The 20,586-nt window shown below is 45.6% G+C and overlaps 1 protein-coding gene across 1 annotated transcript in view; it reads left to right on the top strand.

Annotated features, from left to right (window-relative positions):
• SAE1 (SUMO1 activating enzyme subunit 1) overlaps positions 1–19,855 on the top strand; it is a 73,218-nt gene extending 53,363 nt beyond the window's left edge. The window contains exons 7-9 of the mRNA XM_024768832.1: positions 7,674–7,818; positions 15,143–15,212; positions 18,846–19,855. Coding sequence (XP_024624600.1) covers positions 7,674–7,818; positions 15,143–15,212; positions 18,846–18,938 — 308 coding nt within the window. The 3' untranslated portion in view covers positions 18,939–19,855. The remainder of the gene's footprint in view (positions 1–7,673; positions 7,819–15,142; positions 15,213–18,845) is intronic.
• Positions 19,856–20,586: the final 731 nt, after the last annotated feature.

The following is a 20,586-nucleotide window of genomic DNA, read 5'->3' as shown; positions in this document are numbered from 1 at the left end:
TTGAAAGCCAGGCTTCTATCTTGTTTCCCTCTTGAGGGCAGATGTGGTACACTGTGTATCTTTTTTTTATTTCTTGCTGGACATTCCATGTTAAGCATGTTTGTAAATAGTTAATAAGAGAAACAGATCCATCCTCGGTATCTTGAGGACTCCATTCAATTTGATTAGTAATAGAGCAGGCCTGGTTAGGATCTGTGAGGGCCTTGTGTCGCTTTGTTGTGAGCCTTCTGCCCACCCGTGTGATGATTTTCCTTCCTTCTCCAAACATTGAAGCTTCCCATGGAACAGATACTTTCTCAGTGCCTACTATGGGGCAAGCCCTGTGCTAGGCATTAAGTAGATAATAGTGAACAAAACAGATATGGTCTCTGCCCCACGGAGCACCAAAATCTGGTGGAGGAGACAAGTCAGTCCTTGTACAAGTGAATTTACACAGATGACTGTAAAATCACAAATTGAGATTAAGACCCTGAGGGATAGAACAGGGTGTGGAGAATAAAGAGTATAGTTCAGAGCCGAGGCGCTGTAGTCCCCGGAGCTCACTGCTGAGTTAGTGGTGGTCACACAGTCACATGAGGAATCACAGCATGAACAAGTGTGTCAGCTTCTCTAAGGGCCATCCGTGCAAGCTGGATTTATGGAGATGCGGACAAGCAGTGGCAGTTCTGGAGTAGCGCCATTTACCTGATGCTTACCTGGCACCGTCCGAGGTGCTTTACGTTCAGCAGTTCCCTTAATCCTTAAGCCCCTTAATAAGGTCAGTGCTCTTTCGATTCCCATTTCATAGACGAGGCTCAGGGTCGTTGTCACTTGCTCAGGGTCGTTGTCACTTTTCCAGGGTCACAGTAAGTAGGAGAATAGGGGATCCAGAGCTGTGCTCCTCGCTGATGCGCGCTGCTACCTGCGGATTCCCAGGCTCCCCAGGCCTAGGAAGGGCTTTGCAGAGAGAAGGCGCAGCAGGCCCTGACAAGCCAGCGTGTGAGCGTGCTGAGGGTGAGAGGTAGGGAGGATCAGCATTTGGGGCCGGGGGACCTGTGAGGATGAGGTGGTTCTGCCCACTGGGGAGGGAGCTTGGCAGGCTGCTTGGCGAAACCACTCCCTTCTACCCCATCCATCATGCTCTCTCAGAGCTCCTTTTCTAGTTCCCACCTTTTGTTATTTCATATGCAGTTTTTGTTTGTCACCCTCACGAAATGCTCTGAGAGGCAGAGCGTGCATTTTGCTCTCCCCTGCCCAGCTCAGGGCCCAGCACAGAGTCAGTGCTCACTACGTATTCATTGAATGAACAGTTGACTAAATGTGAGACCTAGCGTCTTGCCTGAGCAGATAAGCTACCGGCTAAGAGGATAACTCTATTTTTCATTTTCTTGGAAATTTATGTCACCCAGGAGTGGATCTGATTTCCAGGCCATTCCCAGAGATAATGAGTCGCTATTAAGTGAGCCACTTTGGGGAGAATGGGTGGGGAGCTCCAGAGAGGTGGGGATGGTGTCTGGCACAGAACAGCTTTAGGCATCAGCCAGGCAATTTTCTATAGATTTGACTTTGTCTCAGTTGAACTGTTTTGGGAAACAGCAATTGGGTTGGAGCTAGTTTGCAACATTGATTTCATTTTTTCCCTATAAAAATACTGGAGTCTTTGGATGGCCTTAGTGATTATGCTAAATATAATCATGCCATTTAAATGCAATAAGAAATGTTTAGAAAGAAATAGAGTGATTAGTAACATTGCTCCCCAAATTCCTGTTATAACACTAATCTGGTATTCTGATTCAGATTAAATTTGAATTTGAGTTAATTTCTTTTTGCAAAAGTAGTAGTTTATTCACGCATATGCAGTTTTTCTTCTAATCCATGAAAAGGTGCTTGGTTTCCCCTTTTCAAAGTTTGTCTTCTCTGTTACGTGGGCAAGTCCTGAACTATAGCAGAGACCCCAGCCTATCATCCATAGCGGTGAATGTCATCCCCCCTGGACTTCTGCAACCTGAGTTAATTAAAAGGTGCAGATGAAGTTAATCAAGTTTGGAACTCTTATTTTGTGCAGTGTTTTAACATGTCTCAGTGAGTCATCTTTTGGCATCCCTGACAGTATTTCATCTTCATGGAGTAGTTTCATAATTTGGAAACTGGTGGGGAGGTGCTCTTCAGAAATGCAGAGTCAACAGTGCTATGTGTGTGTCTGGCTATTTGGGAGGGCAGACAGCAGAACAAAGAGGAGAATTTAATAAGCGGGAACTCGTCCGGGGCTAGGGTCAGTTCTGAGGCTGCTGCCCGTCTAGAACACTGGGCTTCTTCCCACACCCCCTCCACCCCTGCTAACTGGAGTGCTGACATTAGGAAAAGAGCGCAAAATACAGCCTCTGTTTGCTTTGCTGCAAATAAGTGGCCGGACTGACTGGCCCCCTTCCCGGAGGCCCTGAGCGGTCTTCAGATGTGGTCAGCAAGGTATCTGGATGGTGCCAGGCTGCCGGCCCACGTCCAGGCGGCCTGCACCAGGAACAGGCAAGGGGCCCAGAGAAACAGTCGGGCCAGCTGCTGGCTGCCTCTGCTCCTCCTCTGAGTGCCATCTTATTTCTTTCTGAGATGAAACTGGTCTTACCCTCTGAAGATTGATGGGCAAGGTTTCGTACGGCTTCCACGTCCACTTCTCACCCACTGAACTAGTAACTTAAAAGTAATGGACTAGGGGCTTCCCTGCTGGCGCAGTGGTTAAGAATCTGCCTGCCAATGCAGGAGACACAGGTTCGCGCCCTGGTCTGGGAAGATCCCACATGCCACGGAGCAACTAAGCCCGTGTGCCACAACTACTGAGCCTGCGCTCTAGAGCCCGCAAGCCACAACTACTGAGCCCACGTGCTTAGAGATCGTGCTCCGCAACAAGAGAAGCCACCACAATGAGAAGCCCGCTCGCCACAACTAGAGAAAACCTGTGTGCGGCAACAAAGACCCAACTCAGCCATAAATAAATTTATTTATTTATTCATTCATTTATTTATTTATTTATTTATTTATTTAAAAAGGACCAGTTAAGAGAGGGCAGGGCCCCGTCAGGAAAATGCATCTCACAGAAATGTTTTTGAATAGGAGTCTTCCTGAGGTGGGGGGCAAAGAGCCAGACCACTTGGAATCCTTGGGTTGCCTTCCTGATGGTCCTGGCTTTCTCCTGGATCGAGAAGCACAGATTCGGAATGCCAGCATTAGCATTTCTATGCCACCACTCGTTGGCGGTCCCATTGATCAAGCCGCTCAATCTCGAACTTCAGTTTCCTCACCTGTAAAGTAGGAAGAGCGTTCGGACCTACCTACCTCCCTGGGTTATCGTGGATGTAAAAGGTTTAGAATGGTGCCCGGCATAGAGTAGGCACTGTTTGTTTTGCAGTTGTTATAATTGTTTGAGTATGCTTCAAGAGCTGTGTTTCATAACCAAAAGATGAAAAGTTTTGTGGTGAAGGCTGAAAAAATGATCCTCTGTCCCTTGTGACAGTTGGTGCTTCTGTCCCAGTGACACAGAAATAAGAGGAGTGCACAGGAGGCAGCTAGGGCGGGACTCCTGCTGCTGTCCAGCAGCCTCATTCCGTTCCCACGTGCTTGCCACTGGCCCTCAGATTGTGCATTACAAGCGGCCTGCCCTTGGCACTGCCTCCGTCATCTGCTCAGGCAACACTGATGCACATTCTGGGTCCATCTTCTCAAGAGTGATTGACAGAATTAGCGCTGACATTCGATACAGTCCGCTCGGAGTATCCTCTTTTGACTGGACTAGCAGATTTCCACGTTCCTTTGTCTTCACCAGACATTGTTGGAAAAGAGGCTTGGTGTAAACAGTGATGACCTGCCACTTCTGCAGTCTTTTCTCCACCCTGTCCCCAAATGCTTGCTTGATTGCATTTGTTTACTCCAAATTGGAATCCCAGTGACACATCTGCAAAGTTAGAAGTTGAGCTTAGGTGATGGCAGGTCTGTGTTAGCCAGCATCCAATTTGTCATCGACTTTTGAGTTGTCTGCCAAGTGGTCAGGTAGAATTGAGGGTTGTAGAAGCTGTGTTCTTGAAGACGAGAGGAGAGTAACATTCCCAGACAGCAAACAGTATTCAAAACAGGTGTTCTGGAACCTTTTTAAGATAAAGAACAGAAAACCTCTGATGTGCAGAGCCCTACGCTGGGGACATGACAAGCGATCTTCCTCGGACGCCGGCACTGAGAAAAGCATAGCCCAGAAGCAGGTTGCGTCTTCTTTTACCTGGGCCTCCATGTTTTGGGATCTTCTCAGAACACTGTGTAGCCCATTTATGAACTTCTCTCAGGCTTCAGTGGAGCCATCTGTCTTGACCCCTAAATTCCCCATCCTCCCCCGCCATCGCTTTCAGACTGCAGAGACCAAGACTCCCTTGCTCACCATCGGACCTTTGGCACGTAGGTCAGCCGCGCACACTGAATGCTCGCTCGTACTGGTGAATGAATGAATTCCTACTGCTTCTTGGAGGGCGGTTCTCACCGCACTGCTCATCACCAAAACTGTTTGTGAGTCTTAAGAAAACAAAGAGAAGGACAGTGATTCCTTAGTCTGGGGCAAGTTCCAAATACTTGCGTTTTTAAAGAGCCTCGCAACAATTGCCTGAGTTTTCAGGCCACCTTATCTTTTAGGGAAGAGCCCCTTGTACTGAGAGGGAGTGTAACTTGCTGGATAAGTTCACTTTTTCAGTCAGCAAATGCTGATGAAACTTAAATGGAAGCAGTTTGTGAACTGTGAGTGTGAGGGGCTATCCCAGGGCACCCGGGGATCCACCCATCTCTACCTCTGCTCTGAAACAGCCTGTGTGGTGTGGGAGGAGGACTGCCCTAGAGACGAGGCTCCAGGCTGACTGTCCGCCTGCCTTGGGGAGCATGTGGGGAACAAGAATGCCACCCAGCCAGCCTGCAGTGGACATCCAGACGAGGTGTTGTGGCAGTAGAAGCTGCTTGTATTTTGATCGGTCTTCTGCTCCTGCCTGTGTCTCTTCGTTTGCGCTACAATTTCAAGCCTTGTTGGGGTCTTGTTATACTGTACTGCTGATTTGCTGCCATCATCTGAACCTTTCCTCTGGTTCACATCCAAAACAAAACTGTCCGTTTCTGGAGGTTGACATTATGGTTGTACTAAGTAAGGGAGGTTTTGTTTGTAATGATCTGCCTGTCTGATGAGTCTGAGCACTTGGCTGGCCTTTCTGGCTGAAGCAGTTCATCCTTTGAACTGATGCCTAGAATGCATGCCTCCTCCACCTGACCTCTCTTCTGGGTCATAATAGGGCCTTTTCCCTCTGCTGGAAGTTGCCCCTACCCTTCTTCCCAGGCCGACACATACTTCGCTCATGTTGCTTCCTCAGGGAACCTTTACTTGACAGCACCCTATAGAGGATGTCACATCCTCTGTTGTACTGTCATGGCACTCATCACAGTAATTTTAGTCATTTTTGCAATATTTGATTACCTTTCTGACTATATTTGTTGAATAAATGAAAAGTATTACCTTTCACTTGGCCCACATTTATATTTATATATATATATATATATATATATATTTATTTATTTATTTATTTATTTATTTTTGGCTGCATTGGGTCTTTGTTGTTGCAAGTGGGCTTTCTCTAGTTGCGGCAAGCGGGGGCTACTCTTCGTTGCAGTGCCTGGGCTTCTCATTGCGGTGGCTTCTCTTGTTGCGGAGCAGGGGCTCTAGGCACACGGCCTTCAGTAGTTGTGTCACGTGGGCTCAGTAGTTGTGTCTCGCAGGCTCTAGAGCGCAGGCTCAGTAGTTGTGGCGCATGGGCTTAGTTGCTCCGCGGCATGTGGGATCTTCCTGGACCAGGGCTTGAACCCGTGTCCCCTGTGTTGGCAGGTGGATTCTTAACCACTGAGCCACCAGGGAAGCCCCCACATTTTAATTAATGTACTACTTCCTGTAGAATGAAAATAATGTGTTTAATTATCAACATCTATAAAGATTTATTTATTATGAAAAGGCTTGCTTTTTAAAAAATTTATTTTATTGAATGAAGTATAGTTGATTTAAAATGTTGTGTTACATATATATGGAAACTAAAAAAAAAAAGAAATGGTTCTGATGAACCTAGGAGCAGGGCAGGAATAAAGACACAGACGTAGAGAATGTACTTGAGGACACAGGAAGGGGGAAGGGTAAGCTGGGACCAAGTGAGAGAGTAGCATTGACATATATACACTACCAAATGTAAAATAGATGGCTAGTGGGAAGCGGCTGTATCCCACAGGGAGATCAGCTCGGTGCTTTGTGACCACCTAGAGGGGTGGGATAGGGAGGGTTAGAGGGAGGGGACATGGGGGTACATGTATACATATAGCTGATTCACTTTGTTACACAGCAGAAACTAACACAACAATGTAAAGCAATTATACTCCAATAAAGATGTTAAAAAATTTTTTTAAATAAATAAAATGATAATACCATAATCATTGCTAATTTATGTCAGCTTCAATTCTAATACTTTCCACTAGTCTGTGTTTAGTTGCTGTCTTGATATTGTTTTTGCAGATGGTTCTAGTCTTTAAAAGAGAATTCACCAATAGAGATGTGATGCAAAAAAAAAAGTCTTAATTTCTGCTGTACAGCAAAGTGATTCATTTATACATATATAGACATTCTTTTTCATATTCTTTTCCATTATGGTTTATCACAGGGTATTGAATATAGTTCTCTTGTGCTATACAGTAGGACCTTGTTGTTTATCCATCCTGTATATAAGAGTTGGCATCTATTAATCCCAAACTCCCAATCCTTCCCTCCCCCAAACACCTGTAGTTGTGGCGTGTGGGCTCAGTAGTTGTGGCACACAGGCTTAGTTGCTCCGCAGCATGCGGGATCTTCCTGGACCAGGGCTCAAACCTGTGTCCCCCACATCAGCAGGCGGATTCTTAACCACTGCACCACCTATTTCATTACCACTGCGCCACCAGGGAAGCCCTGTTTTTAGTTTTTTGAGGAAGCTTCACACTGTTCTCCATAATGGCTGCACCAGTTTACATTCCCACCAACAGTGTAGGAGGATTCCCTTTTCTCCACACTCTCTTCAGCATTTGTTATTTGTAGATTTTTTTTTTTTTTCGGTACACGGGCCTCTCACTGTTGTGGCCTCTCCCGTTGCGGAGCACAGGCTCCGGACGCGCAGGCTCAGCGGCCGTGGCACACGGGCCTAGCCGCTCTGCGGCATATGGGATCTTCCCGGACCGGGGCACGAACCCGTGTCCCCTGCATCGGCAGGCAGACTCTCAACCACTGCGCCACCAGGGAGGCCCTGTAGATTTTCTTTATGATGGCCATTCTGACCTGTGTGAGGTGGTACCTCATTGTAGTTTTGATTTGCATTTCCCCAGTAATTAGCGATTTTCATGAACCTCATTGTAGTTTTGATTTGCATTTCCCCAGTAATTAGCTATTTTCATGAGCCTGTTGGCCATCTGTATGTCTTCTCTGGAGAAATGTCTATTTAGGTCTTCTGCCCATTTTTCGATTGGGTTGTTTGTTTTTTCGTTGTTGAGTTGTATGAGCTGTTTGTATATTTTAGAAATTAAGCCATTTTTGGTCACATTATTTGCAAATATTTTCTCCCAGTCTGTAGGTTGTGAAAAGACTTGCTTTTTAACCTGTCTTCTTCCTTTCCCAGTGCTCCTGAAGTTCCGCACAGATAAAGGAAGAGATCCTAATTCTGATACCTTCGGGGAAGATTCTGAGTTGTTGCTCCAGATTCGAAACGATGTGCTTGACTCCCTGGGTGTTAATCCTGACCTGCTTCCTGAAGACTTTGTCAGGTTGGTCTCAGTACTTATCACAGTTCAGCCTAGATTGATAAATGTCTGTTTTCAGTATTCGCCTTAATTTGGGGAGATGCTTTATTAAGACCGAAAGCCCTGAGGAGAGCCTCCTTTGCCACATTCTGCCACCTCCTGTGGCCCTCTGTCCTTCTGTTGGTATAACAGCAGCATATGAAAAATCGAGGTGACCTTGTATGTGTGCAGGTATAACTGCACGACAAATGGAGTGGCGGGGTCAGAAGAATGGGTTTATCATTTGGTAGATATTGCCCCATTGCCCTCCACTGATGACCTATCAGTTTATGCCCTCAGCAGCAAAGGCATCCCTGTCCCAGTGTCCTCGCCCTTAGGTGCTGGGATGCTTTCACCTTAGGCGACCAGTCTTTTGCTCTTATACACAGTCAGGTTTAGGATTTGATTGGATCGGTCCAAAGGGAGACTGGGTCAGGAACCCCTTCCAAGGAGTTCTGGGGTCATCTCATTACTCTCACTCTCTTTCGGTGTATTTGGGGGACTCCCTAAACTGCTTTGCTGTGCTCCAGCTTGTACAGTAATAATGATGGCTAGAATTTACTGAGCAGCTGTTATAATACCAGGCATTGTGGTAGTTGTTTTCTGTACATGCTCTCTCTTGACAACAGCCCATTTTATAGGAGAAGAAAAGTTAATTTAGAGCTCAGAGAAGTTCAGTGACTATGAGGTTATACAGCTAATAACAACAGCACCACGTATTGAAGACTTTCTGTGCTTTACCAACACGGCCATGTTTAATTGTTACAATAATCCTCGAAGTGTGTATTATTATTTTCTTCTCAGTTAAATGAAGAAACTGAGACTCAGAAAGATAGTCACTTGTCCAAGGTTTTAGTAAGTAGCCAACCAAGATCTCACCACACTGCTAATCGCTGGTAACAGCACAGTACCTTGGTTCCTTTTCAGCAATAAAGTGAATCGGAGTCCCTTCGTTCCCTCATCCTTTCCTTCTTCACTCGTGGCTGGGATCCTCACTTAGACACTAGCAAACCTCAGCCGATTTAAGACCGGCAGTGGGCTTTGAATCCCCTGCCGGGCCCTCAGCCAGAAAGAGGCAGCTGTCTACAAGGTGCTTTTGTAAATTAGCACTGGGAGGTTGGGGCTGATGACACTGCAGGCTGGGATGGGGTCCCTGTTTCGGGCTAACAGCAGGCACACTTCTCTTAGTGGAGGAGCAAGTGGTGCCTGCTCTGCCCTTCGTGGCAGGAGGCGGGCAGGCTCTGCAGGGCTCCAGATTCAGTAGACGTAGCCAGGCCGCAGGGCCACCGAGCACACCCAGTGCCGCGTGCCGGGCCTGAGCGTGCCGCCGAGTGACTGATTTGGGTGTTTAGAGTGACGAACGGCCTGCCTCTGCATCGCCAGCCAGTGGCAGAGGCCCCGCTTCCCAGAGGGAGAAAGCCACAGCCTAACTGCTAACAGCCGGACTAGCTGCCGACTAGTTTCCTCTCCAAAGTGTGTCCCCCCTACCCCTTTGCAGAAACCACTTTCCCGTGACTACGCCTCGTGTGCTCAGGCGCTCCCTCTCTATTGCCTTTTAAGTAAGAGGTGGTTGACGGCCTCTCGAAGTCCGTCTGTGGCTGGTGGAGATGAGGCTGGTGGAGATGGGATAGGGATGCGGCAAGGAAATGAGCCGCCGTCTGGCAGCTGAGCTACCCTCACAAATTACCCACTGCCAGCTCCGAGCAGGGTGTGCTTACTTGAGTAGGGAAAGCTGTGCCCAAGTCTCCATTTCCCTCATCTGTCTGTGATCTGCTTGTCCTGTCCCTTCATGTTATGTTATTTATTCTCTTTTCAGAGAGCTTTATTGCTTTTCTGATTATGAAAGTAACAGATGCCCATTGCCAGCAAATATAAAAGGGAAGAAAAGGATCATCCATAGTCCTCCCAGTGAGAAGTGGCCACTGCTAACTTGGGGTTTAATTTGGGGGTTTAGCCTCACAGACATCAGTATGTGTATTTATTCAGGTTTTTTCTCTTTTTAAATATCAAGATGAGATTGTACTTTTCATGTGATAGCCTTCTTTTTCCAGCATATCATGGGCTTGTTTGTGTCACAAATACAGATCCATAACTTCACTTGTGCTGCCTGATGTTTCATTGTCTGCCGTATGGTTATTTATTTAGCCATTACCTTATTGGTGGCTATGTGAGTTATTTATAGTTTTTCACTATTATAAACACTTATGATGAACATTCATAATTTGTACGTGTAATATAACTTTTACCGTTTTTAAAAATTTTTTTTATTGTGGTGAAATACACACAACATAAATTATGCCATTTTAACCATTCGTAAAGGGACAGGCCAGTGGCATTAAGTACATTCACATTGTTGTGTGCCTGTCACTATTATCCATCTCCAGTACTTTTTCATCATCCCAGACTGAAACTCTGTCCCTGTCAAACACTAACTTCCCATTGTGCTGTCCCAGCCCCTGGTAACCTCTATTCTACTTTCTGTCTCTATGAATTTGATTGTTCTACGTATCTTGTATAAGTGGAATTATACAATATTTGTCCTTTTGTGAACTTACTGGTTTTTAAGTTTCAGAGATAATATATATATATATTATGGAAAAATCAGATCGTGTGGAATAAATTCAAAGATGAAAATGAGGAGGAGTGGAGGCACAGACTATTGGGTATGAGACAGGCTCCAGGATGTATTGTACAACACGGGGAATATAGCCAGTATTTATTTATTTTTTTTGGCTGCACCATGTATAGCTAATATTTTGTAATAACTGAATGGAAAGTAACCTTTAAAAATTTTATAAAAGTTATAAAAAACAATTTAAAAAGAGGAAAATGAAAATTACTCATAATTCCATTAACCAGAGAAAATCACTGAATTTGTTATCATATTTTCTTATATATTTTCTATCAGAGAATATGTAAAATCAAAAAAATCCTTTGTAGATTAAAAAAAACATACTCATTGTTAGTAAGCATGGTGGGAAAAGGTCCCTTCTTAACCTTTTAAGGAGGCAGTTTGGAAATAAGTATCGAGAGTCATTTAAGTGTTCCCTCTTTAGCCCAGTAATTCTGCTCCTTGATAATGAGACTATACCCGAAAGAAATAATGTGAGCAAATACTTATGTACAGAAGATATTCATTATCATATTTATAAGAAAGAGAAATTGGAAAGGCATTAGAGAGTTAATATTACAGAGCAAATGCAAATACACAGATTAAAAATGATATGAAAAATGTCAAGCATACAGAAAAACGGAAAGAATAGTGAACAGTAGTAAACATCTATATACCACTCAGTTAGATTCAGTTGTTAATATTTTGTTTTTTCATTTTGGGGAGGGGGCAGAATGATGACATGATGCTTAAGAATGCATCAGAGTTCACCTGTTGCATTTGGTTCTGTGCTTCTTTTAATCCGGGAGTTGGCAAACTGTGGCTTGCCACCTGCTTTTGTAAATAAAGTTTTATTCCACACCTCATTTGTGTATTATTTGTGACAGCTTTTGTAGAGTTTTTACAAAGAGTTTAAACAGAGACCATATGGCCTATAAAGCCAAAAAATTATTTGGCTTTAAAGCAGAATGTTAATGTCTGGTTCTTTACAAAGAAAGTTTTCCAACTCCTGATCTAGAACAGTTTACCGCCTTTTTTTTTTTTTTTTTTAGGAGTCCAGGCCAGTTATATTTGTAGAATATCCCATATTCTGAACTTGTCTGATTATGTCTTGAGATGATGCTTGTTTTTGTCTTGTTTAGTTTTTATTATTTAGACTTATACAGTGAAATTTGTTCTTGTTTCCTCATGGTGTTTTGGTTTTATTTTTTTAATTTACATACAGTCAAATTTATTCTTTTTTGTTATGCAGTTCTGTGAGTTATTTGTTTTAAAGTTCCATAAAATTTTATGAAGACACAGAGTTGCGTAACTACCACTACAAACAAGATACAGGAAAGTTTTCACACACACACACACACACACACACACACACACTCTCTCTCTCTCTCTCTCTCTCTCTCTCTCTCTCTCTGCCAAATTCCCTCATGCTGCCTTGGAGTAATCAGTCCCTTCCCTACCTGCAACCACTGACCTGTTCTCTGTCCCTGTAGTTCTACCTTTTTCAATAGAATCATACAGCATGTGTAGTCTTTTCAAGTCTGGCATCTTTCCCTTAGCCTAATACCTTTGAGATTCATCCACGTTGTGCGAATCGATAGCTCATTTCTTCTTATCGCGAGTAGTAGTCCACTGTATGGATGTACCACAGTTGATGCACCAGATGAAGGACATTTGGGTTGTCCCCAGTTTTTGGCAATTATGAGTAAAGCCACTATAAACATTCATGTGTTTTTATGTGAACATAAGTTTTCATTTCTCTTGGATATGTATACCAAAGGGTGGAATTGATGGCTCATATGGTAACTGTTTAACAATTTGAACTCTCTTTCACAGTGGGCACACCACTTTACTATCCCACCAGCACTTTATCCAGATTCCAGTTTCTCCACATCCTTGCCGACAAGTGTTATTGTCTGTCTGTTTCAGTGTTAGTGGGTAATAAGTTGCATCTCACTGTGGTTTTGATTTGCATTTCCCTAATGACTAATGATGTAGAGCATCTTTTCATGTGCCTACTGGCCATTTGTGTATGTTTTTAGAGAAATGTCTATTTAGATCATTTGCCCATTCTTAAATTGGGTTATCTTTTTATTGTTAAATTGTAAGGGGTCCCTGGATACAAGTCCTTTTGTCAGATACATGATTTGTAAAAATTTTCTCCCATTCTGTGGATTGTCTGTTCACTTTCCTGATAGTATCCTTTGAAGTAGAAATGTTTAAATTTTATGAAATATAATTTATCTTTTTTCCCCCCATTTTTACATGTATGTTCCCATCTGAAGAGTTTTACAGTTTTAGCTTTTGCATATAGGTCTGTGATCCATTTTTGTGTGTGTGTGTGTGTGATCCATTTTTGAATTAACCTTTGTACATGATGTGAAGTAGGGGTCCACATTAATTCTTTTGCCTTTAGAGACCCAGTTGTCCCAGTAACATTTGGAGAGTATTGCCATCTTAACAATATTAAGTCTTCTGATCCATAAGCCTGGGGATATCTTTCCATTTATTTAGGTCTTTTATTTCTTTCAACAATGTTTTATAGTCTTCAGAGTATAAGTTTTACACATTTATTGTTAAATTTATTCTGAAATATTTTATTCTGTTGGATGCTATTGTAAATCAAATTCTTAATTTCATTTTAAGGATGTTCATTGCTCATGTATAGAAATAGATTGATTTTTGTATGTTAATCTTATCTTCTGCAGCCTTGCTGAATTTAATAGTTCAAATAATTTTTCTGTGGTTTCCTTAGAATTTTCTGTATACCAGATCATGTCATCTATGAATATATATATTACTTCTTCTTTCCAGTCTGGATGCCCTTTATTTCTTTTTCCTTCCTTCCTTAAATGCCCTGGCTAGAATCTCCAGCACAATGTTGAATAGAAGTGGTGATAGCAGACATCCTTGTTTTGTTCCTGATCTTTCAGTCTTTTGCCATTAAGTAAGATGTTAGCTGTGGATTTTTCGTAGACGCCCTTTATCAGTTTAAAGAAATTTCCTTCTCTTCCCAGTTTGTTGAGTGTTTTTATCTTGAAGAGGTGCTGGATTGTGTCTCATGCTTTTTCTGTGTCTGTTGAAGTGATCATGTGTCTATATGTTGCTGGTTTGGTTTGCTGGCATTTTGTTAAGATGATTTTTAAAAAGCAGAGTGTTAAATTTGTACAGTACGATCACATAGAATGTAGGTGAATTTTTTTTTTTTTTTTCTTTTTTCGGTACATGGGCCTCTCACTGCTGTGGCCTCTCCCGTTGCGGAGCACAGGCTCCGGACGCGCAGGCCCAGCGGCCACGGCCCACAGGCCCAGCCGCTCCGCGGCATGTGGGATCTTCCCGGACCGGGGCATGAACCCGTGTCCCCTGCATCAGCAGGCAGACTCTCAACCACTGCGCCACCAGGGAAGCCCTGTGAGTTTTTTTTTAAAGGAAAGATATTCCCACATTTGACTGTCTTTGAGTAGTAGAATTATGGTGACTAGTTTCGCTTTGGCATAGTTCTCTGTGTATTTTATAGTTCTGCAGTGGACCTTGGTACACGGGAGGAAGAGCTGCCTCTGTGGATGGACAGATGGGAGTGCTGGGCCCGGCCAGGGGGTGAGGAGATGGGCATCCCCAAGCACAGTTGATGTGAGCTGAATGGGTATAGCCTTTCTGGAGGGCATTTTGGCACAATGTGTCAGGACTCAACAATTCTGTATTTTGGAATTTGCCATAAGGAATTGTTTGGACACCACTGCCAAGATGTATGGTCACAATGTTGAACCGCTTAAATATCCATCAGTAGGTTACAGGGCACAATGAGTAACAGCGGCTATGACCTGGGTTTTAAATTATGTATGTTTAGATATGTGTAGGTTACAGGGCACAATGAGTAACAGCGGCTATGACTTGGGTTTTAAATTATGTATGTTTAGATATGTGCCCTTTTAAAAATGTCTAGAAGGGTGTGTACCAAACCAAGAAGACGGGAGGTGGTCTCCTCGTGGTAGGGTTCCATAGGGAAGCTTTCCTCTTAACTTGCCTGCACCTCAATTTGCTCATTTAAAAAACCCCTTTGTGTTCAGGGATGGGAACTGGCGAGGCATGCTTCCTCTGGGGAGGTGGGGGGAGAAGGCGTTTGGCTGTCCAGGATGGGTAATTGGGGCAGGTGACAATATTAGCTAAAATTTCTCCTCTGGATACCCATCCTGGCCCAGAAGGGTGGGTAGCTATGTGGGTAGTGAAGGCTCTTTTCTGCTCCCGTGCTTTAATCTCGGGCCCCAACTTTCCTGTGCCTTCTGCATGTTAACACAGGCCTGCTCCTGACATCTGTCTGGGAAGAGCATATAGAACCCACTGCCCATGTGGGTCAGGAGAGAATTGCGAGAATGTGACCAGGGCACTGAAACATCTGATATTTGTAGGACTTTATTTTTAGGACGCACAGATATAGCCTTTCCTTTAACTTAAAAAAAAAAAAAAAAAGTTGTGAAACAATTCTTGCCTGCCAAGGTTCAGAGGTCGTTCCCAGCCACCTACTAACCTGGATCAGATTTAATTTTCACACCTAGTTGCCAGCATTCGCATTGCTGTCTGAATTGACTCCTCCCGGTAGGAGATGTTTTCATTCAGGTGAACCTACTACTGACCTTTTCCAGATGTCCTTACCAGCCTCCCTGTTCCTCAGTGTGCCATTTCATTTGTCTTCTCTTTTAGGTACTGCTTCTCTGAGATGGCCCCAGTGTGTGCAGTGGTTGGAGGGATCCTGGCCCAGGAAATTGTGAAGGTAAAAAGTCACTGTGGCATAGAAAATCGCTGACCCTCCGCACCATGACCTTGGATGTGCCAACAGAGAGAACCCAGGACTGTCTTAGAGAGCTGCCTGGTTTCTCTGACTCCACTCACCCTGTCTCCTGCCCTCCACATTCTCTTCCTTCCTTCCTTTTTCCACCCCATCCTCTTCTCTCCAGCCCATCTAGGTGGGCCTGCGGCAAATGATCTTTGAGTGCCTGCCTACTCAGAGCTGGACAAAGAGCCCGTGAGGTGCTGCCCACCGTCCCCTGACTATACCAGCCAGTCATCTGGCACTTATGATATTTGTCAGGTATTCTGCCTTTGCAGCTCTATGAAATGGGCACTGTCCTGACCCCCATTTAAGGGGTGACACCGAGGCCCAGAGAAGGGATTCCATGACCCGTGCTTCTCCACCTCTGCCTCACGGTTTCCCTCCACACATGGCCATGGTGTCAAAGCACCCTCTTGTTACTGCACACACCATAGGCGTGTATAGAGCAGGGGGAGATCAGTACCAGTGGAGCCTGTGCAGTGTGCCAGGAGCCCCCAAGGCTCTATCCAGGGTGACCTGTGCCCACATTAGGCAGGTGTCGTTGTCCCTCTCAGAAGGGAAGCATTTCATGTAGGGTCATGGGGTAACCAAGTAACTAGCACAGCCTTTTGAGTCTCTTCTGGAACGTTTGAGTTGCCAGAACTATAGCATACCCCCAAATGTATTTTACTTTCTTTGGGGACTTTTGATCTTTGCCCAAAGATATTGAATTTGCCTTTTGCAGGTTCTTAACTGCTTTAGTGGACTTGCAGTGATGGGGTGTCCTTTTCTTTCATGGGGCAGAGTCGTGCCTGGTCAAATAATTCTCCACGTCCATTTACATGTCAGGTTTGAGCTTAGGAGGACGATTTGGAGACCAGCTCTCACTACTTTGTCCTGCTCTGGAAACATTTGACTCAATTTGATGGTCCCACCATCCTCTCAAGGCCTTTTTTTTCTCTCTTCTTTCCTGATCCTTCTCTGTGGATCAGTTGTTTCCCTAAATCTAACTTTCTAAGTCATAGGCAGTAGGGGTGAGCACCGAGGAGGTACAGTGGAGAAGAGGAGAAGCATGGGATGCTGTGCCTGCTTTCTCACTCATGCCTTCTGCTTAACCCAGACTGATAAAAAAGTTCAGCTGTGTCCCCAGTCTGAGAAGTTGGCTGCCCAGAGGACTGTGTTGAGAAGGATTCTGAGGCTGCCTATAGAGTCTTGGCAGGAAAGAGTACAGTGAAAAATAAGGGGGGGAATGGGAACATAATATATTTTTTGTAGCCTACAGTGACGACAACAATAGTAGATATTTATTGAAAGCTCATACGTACCTACTGCACAGAGACCATGTTCCCTACGTGGGTAGACTCATTTGATCCTTACAACAACCCAAGAGGTAGGAGCTGGTGATCCCTCCTGTATGAAGAAGGCACTGAGGTGCAGAGAAGCGGCGAAGCCAGGACTCGAGCTCCTGCCATGTGGTTTCTGAGCCTGTGCTCTGCCATCAGGCCTCAGGTGCCCTTCCTAAAGGCCCTCCCGTCCGGCAGGGCTCTGTGTGGACCCGAGGCCACCATCCTTGCACCCTTAGCCTCACCTCCATACCTCCCATTGAGAAGCTGCTCCCTGAGTTTTTCATGTGGGATGGAGATTGTGGGTCAGGCAGGTGGCCCTGACCCCATTGTGTGCAGGGGCTTCTCTGCATCCCAGTCCTAACCTCTAGTGCAGCCCCCTCCTTCCTGCCTGCAGGGGACAGCTGTTGCCCAGCATCTTGTTTCTGTTTATCCCAGATAGCCAGAGTACTCTGCATTCTTGGTTGCTGGGTGTGTTTGGAATCTCCTCCTACCCCCGTCTTGCTTGGGAAGCACTTTACCTTTTGCCCCATGTTCACCCCATGCCCTGCTGTCTTGTCCCCACCACTCCCCCTTACTTAACACCCTTTCAGCTTTGGCCAGCTGGCGGTAAAGGCCTGCAATCTGAGGGCCGTGGACCTCCCCCTTTTCCCTGGTGGGACCATCTGACCACCCGTAAAAAGTAAACATTGGAAGATGGGGGGGCAAATGTATAAGTCTGTTTCCTTGGAATCATCTTTGTTTCCCTCCTTCCTTGCATCATTCCAGACACCACATGTTCTATCCATGATCCATGTCCTCTGTCATGTCCCGCTTCCTTGGGTTTAATCATCCTCCTTTTCTCTCCCCACTGTCCGTGGTCGGTCTCCCCACCTAGAGTACTAGAGGTGAGAGTGACAGCAGCAGCCTTATCAGGCTCCACGTGAAAACGCCTTGTAGCATCTCCTGGAACTCGGGTTCTCGGGCCTAAGATCCACCTGTGGGCTCTTGGGCCCTTCCCCCTGGCTGAGTGCTTGGGGCCTCAGCTATTGGGAAAGGACCTCTGGCCCCCGTTAGTCATAGCAGCTCCCAGTTATTGAGAATTTACTACATGCCCGACACGTTACAAGCTTGATCGCATTTCCTACTCACCAGGGGCCCTAGCAGGCAGGGGCCATTTATTTGCCATTTCATATGCCAGCCCAGAGAAGCAAACCTCTGATCCAAGCCCCAGGCAGGGAGGGACTTCAGAATCCTTAATATCTAGCACAATACCTGACACAGAGTAGATGCTCAATACATTTTCCTCAGAAGAATGGTTATTTCCGGAATAACCACTTGGAATAGGTATAATTGTTTCCATTTTACAGATGAGAAAGTGGGTTGGGATTGGCACTCAGTCTAAGGAGGAGAGGTTCGGGATGTTTAGAGCACACTCCCAACCTTGTAAAGGAGGTCCTGCCTTAGGGATGACAGCATGGTGCTCCCGGAAACCTTGACACCCTGCCTAGCAGTCTGCGTAGGTGATGCCTTCCTCTTTAAACAGTAACCCTTCTTGCGTTGAAAATGTCCACTATCGCCTATGGACCTTTCCCAGTACACACAGGTACACACATGATTCAGCATGTAATTTCAGGGACTCTTAACTGCATCTCTAACAGTGCTGTGAACTTCTGTTAACCCCACGAGATAATCATCATTTTCATGGCTGACTGGTATGTCCCAGGCCCTCTGGACCCCAGCCCTGTCCTGTCCTGTGGAGGGCAGGCAGCACTGCCTTCTCGTGGAAGCACCGCTTCTGCATCAGTGAGTGTCCCCCTAGGTGATGGAGGCTGCAGCCTCAGACGTGTTGGAATGAATCAGTGCCTTTCTCAGTTGAATAGTCATAAATAATTATTACTGCCGTTAGCCAAGCGGTGCTTCTCCATGTTAGGCATTGTTTTAGATATTTGAGGTACAGCATCTTTTTTAATCCCTAGGATAAAACATTTGTTATTTTCATTTTACATGGGGAAAGTAAAGGTCAGAGAGGCTAAATGATCTGCTCAAGGACACACAGCTGGTAAGGGACAGAGCAAAGGGACATGACAATTACAATCAGAAATGTTTCCCAACATAGCCAGATAGCCCCTGGGGAGCAAAATCAACGTCTCTTGCGAACCACTGCCCACGTTGCTTTTAGAAGATTTCAGTTTGGGGGTTTATTCTCTTTTCTCCATTTTATCCCTTTTAAAGCACTTGAGCTGAACCCTCTTCTTGTTTTGCTCCCCAGGCCCTGTCTCAAAGGGACCCTCCTCACAACAACTTCTTCTTCTTTGATGGCATGAAGGGGAACGGGATTGTGGAGTGCCTTGGCCCCAAGTGAACCCAAGACTTGGCAGCCCTGGTGATGCTGCCCTGCGGCATGCCCACATGTGATCCCTGTCCCCTTCCCCCCTGAAGGCCCTCTCCAGGCGAGGGAAAAGTGAAGTCATTGAACCAATACAAACCATTTCCTGTGAGCAGTGAGGTCATACAGATGTGCTGCTTCTAAGCACCAGTGGCTGCTAAGCAAGGGGCGTAGGTCCTGGCTGTCGCCGTTCCCGTCCCAGGCCTGCGCGGCCAGCACCGGACAGCCCCCTCTGACTCCTCGTCGCGGCGTCACCAGTCCCCACCGCCAGGAACCAGCACGCCTTGTTGCTTAGGAGCCTCTTGCCATCTTCTTGGCCTTAGTCCCCGCCTGATGTCACACAGAGAGGAGCATGACTTCAGGTGGGGAGTAAGGCCTAGGACTGATGAAACACTAGTGGAACCACAGTTCCAAATGCAGACAGGTGCCCTTAGAGAGGATAAAACATGGCAGGCGGAATGTATTTCCTCCAAAGTTTGAGACTCTGAAAAACAACAGGTGGCATCTGGTGTGCTATTCTTGAGTTTTAGTTGAGGATTAGTTGAGTTCCAGCCTGGATTTTGGACGAGAGGAAATATCACCAAGTCCTCTTGGGTATGAGGGTGAGACCTTGCAAATGGAATATTAGCGGGAAAGCTCGTTTTAAAAAGGCAGATTCCCTGGTCCCACCCCCTGGGGATTCTGACTCCTTGGCCGTGAGCTGGGACAAAGGAGCCTGCCCTTCCCACGGAGCCCCACTCCGACGCCGTGCCGACCCTCGCTCTGGAGGCTGTCGCGTGTTAAGGGCTGTATCGGCCCTTCATTTACCCCCCGAATTGCAGCTGTTCATGTTTTTTTTTATATTTTCTATGTTTCCTTGGTTCTTTAAAAAGGAATGATTGAAATAAAGTTATTTGCTTTAGGATTTGCTTGTTTATTTCCACATTAGAAACTTCTTCCTCTGACAGGGAGCGATCCTATCAATTGCCTAAACCTGAAGAAATGTCCCTGGATGCTTTAACATGACACAAAGATCCTCCCCTCCGTCACCATCCCTGGGCAATGCAGCAAGAGTTAGAGTGCTCATATTCTAGCATGCAGAAGCTTCTGATTCTTATTGTCTGTTGAATAATTCAGTTAAGTAGTGGCTGTTCTCAGGGATAGCACTTGTAATAATAGTGGAAAAGGAGTAAAAGTGAGTGATAGTTAAGAATCTGCCTGCCAATGCAGGGGATAGGGGTTCGAGCCCTGGTCCGCTAAGATTCCACGTGCTTCGGAGCAACTAAGCCTGTGCGCCACAACTACTGAGCCCACACGCCGCAACTACTGAGCCCACGTGCTGCAACTAGTGAAGCCCCTGCACTCTAGAGCCCGTGCTCCGCAAGAAGAGAAGCCCACACACCGCGGCAAAGAGTAGCCCCTGCTCACTGCGACTGGAGAAAGCCCATGCACAGCAACGAGGACCCAACGCAGCCAAAAATAAATAATACAAATTTAATTTTAAAAAAAGTGAGCGATGGTCTCATAACGGTTAAGTGACATTAAGTAAAATGCCCCAAGTCCCACAGCTGGACGGGTCAGAGCAGTCGTTGGAGCGCCAGGTTTGTCTTGACTCAGCAGCACGTTCCAAGTCTCCTTACCCTCA

The sequence above is a fragment of the Neophocaena asiaeorientalis genome, unplaced genomic scaffold (genome assembly GCF_003031525.2).
Source record: "Neophocaena asiaeorientalis asiaeorientalis breed wild unplaced genomic scaffold, Neophocaena_asiaeorientalis_V1.1 scaffold629, whole genome shotgun sequence".
Classification (NCBI taxonomy): domain Eukaryota; kingdom Metazoa; phylum Chordata; class Mammalia; order Artiodactyla; family Phocoenidae; genus Neophocaena; species Neophocaena asiaeorientalis.
The sequence above is the reverse complement of the archived record's forward strand: the minus strand, read 5'-3'. Positions and strand labels throughout refer to the sequence as shown.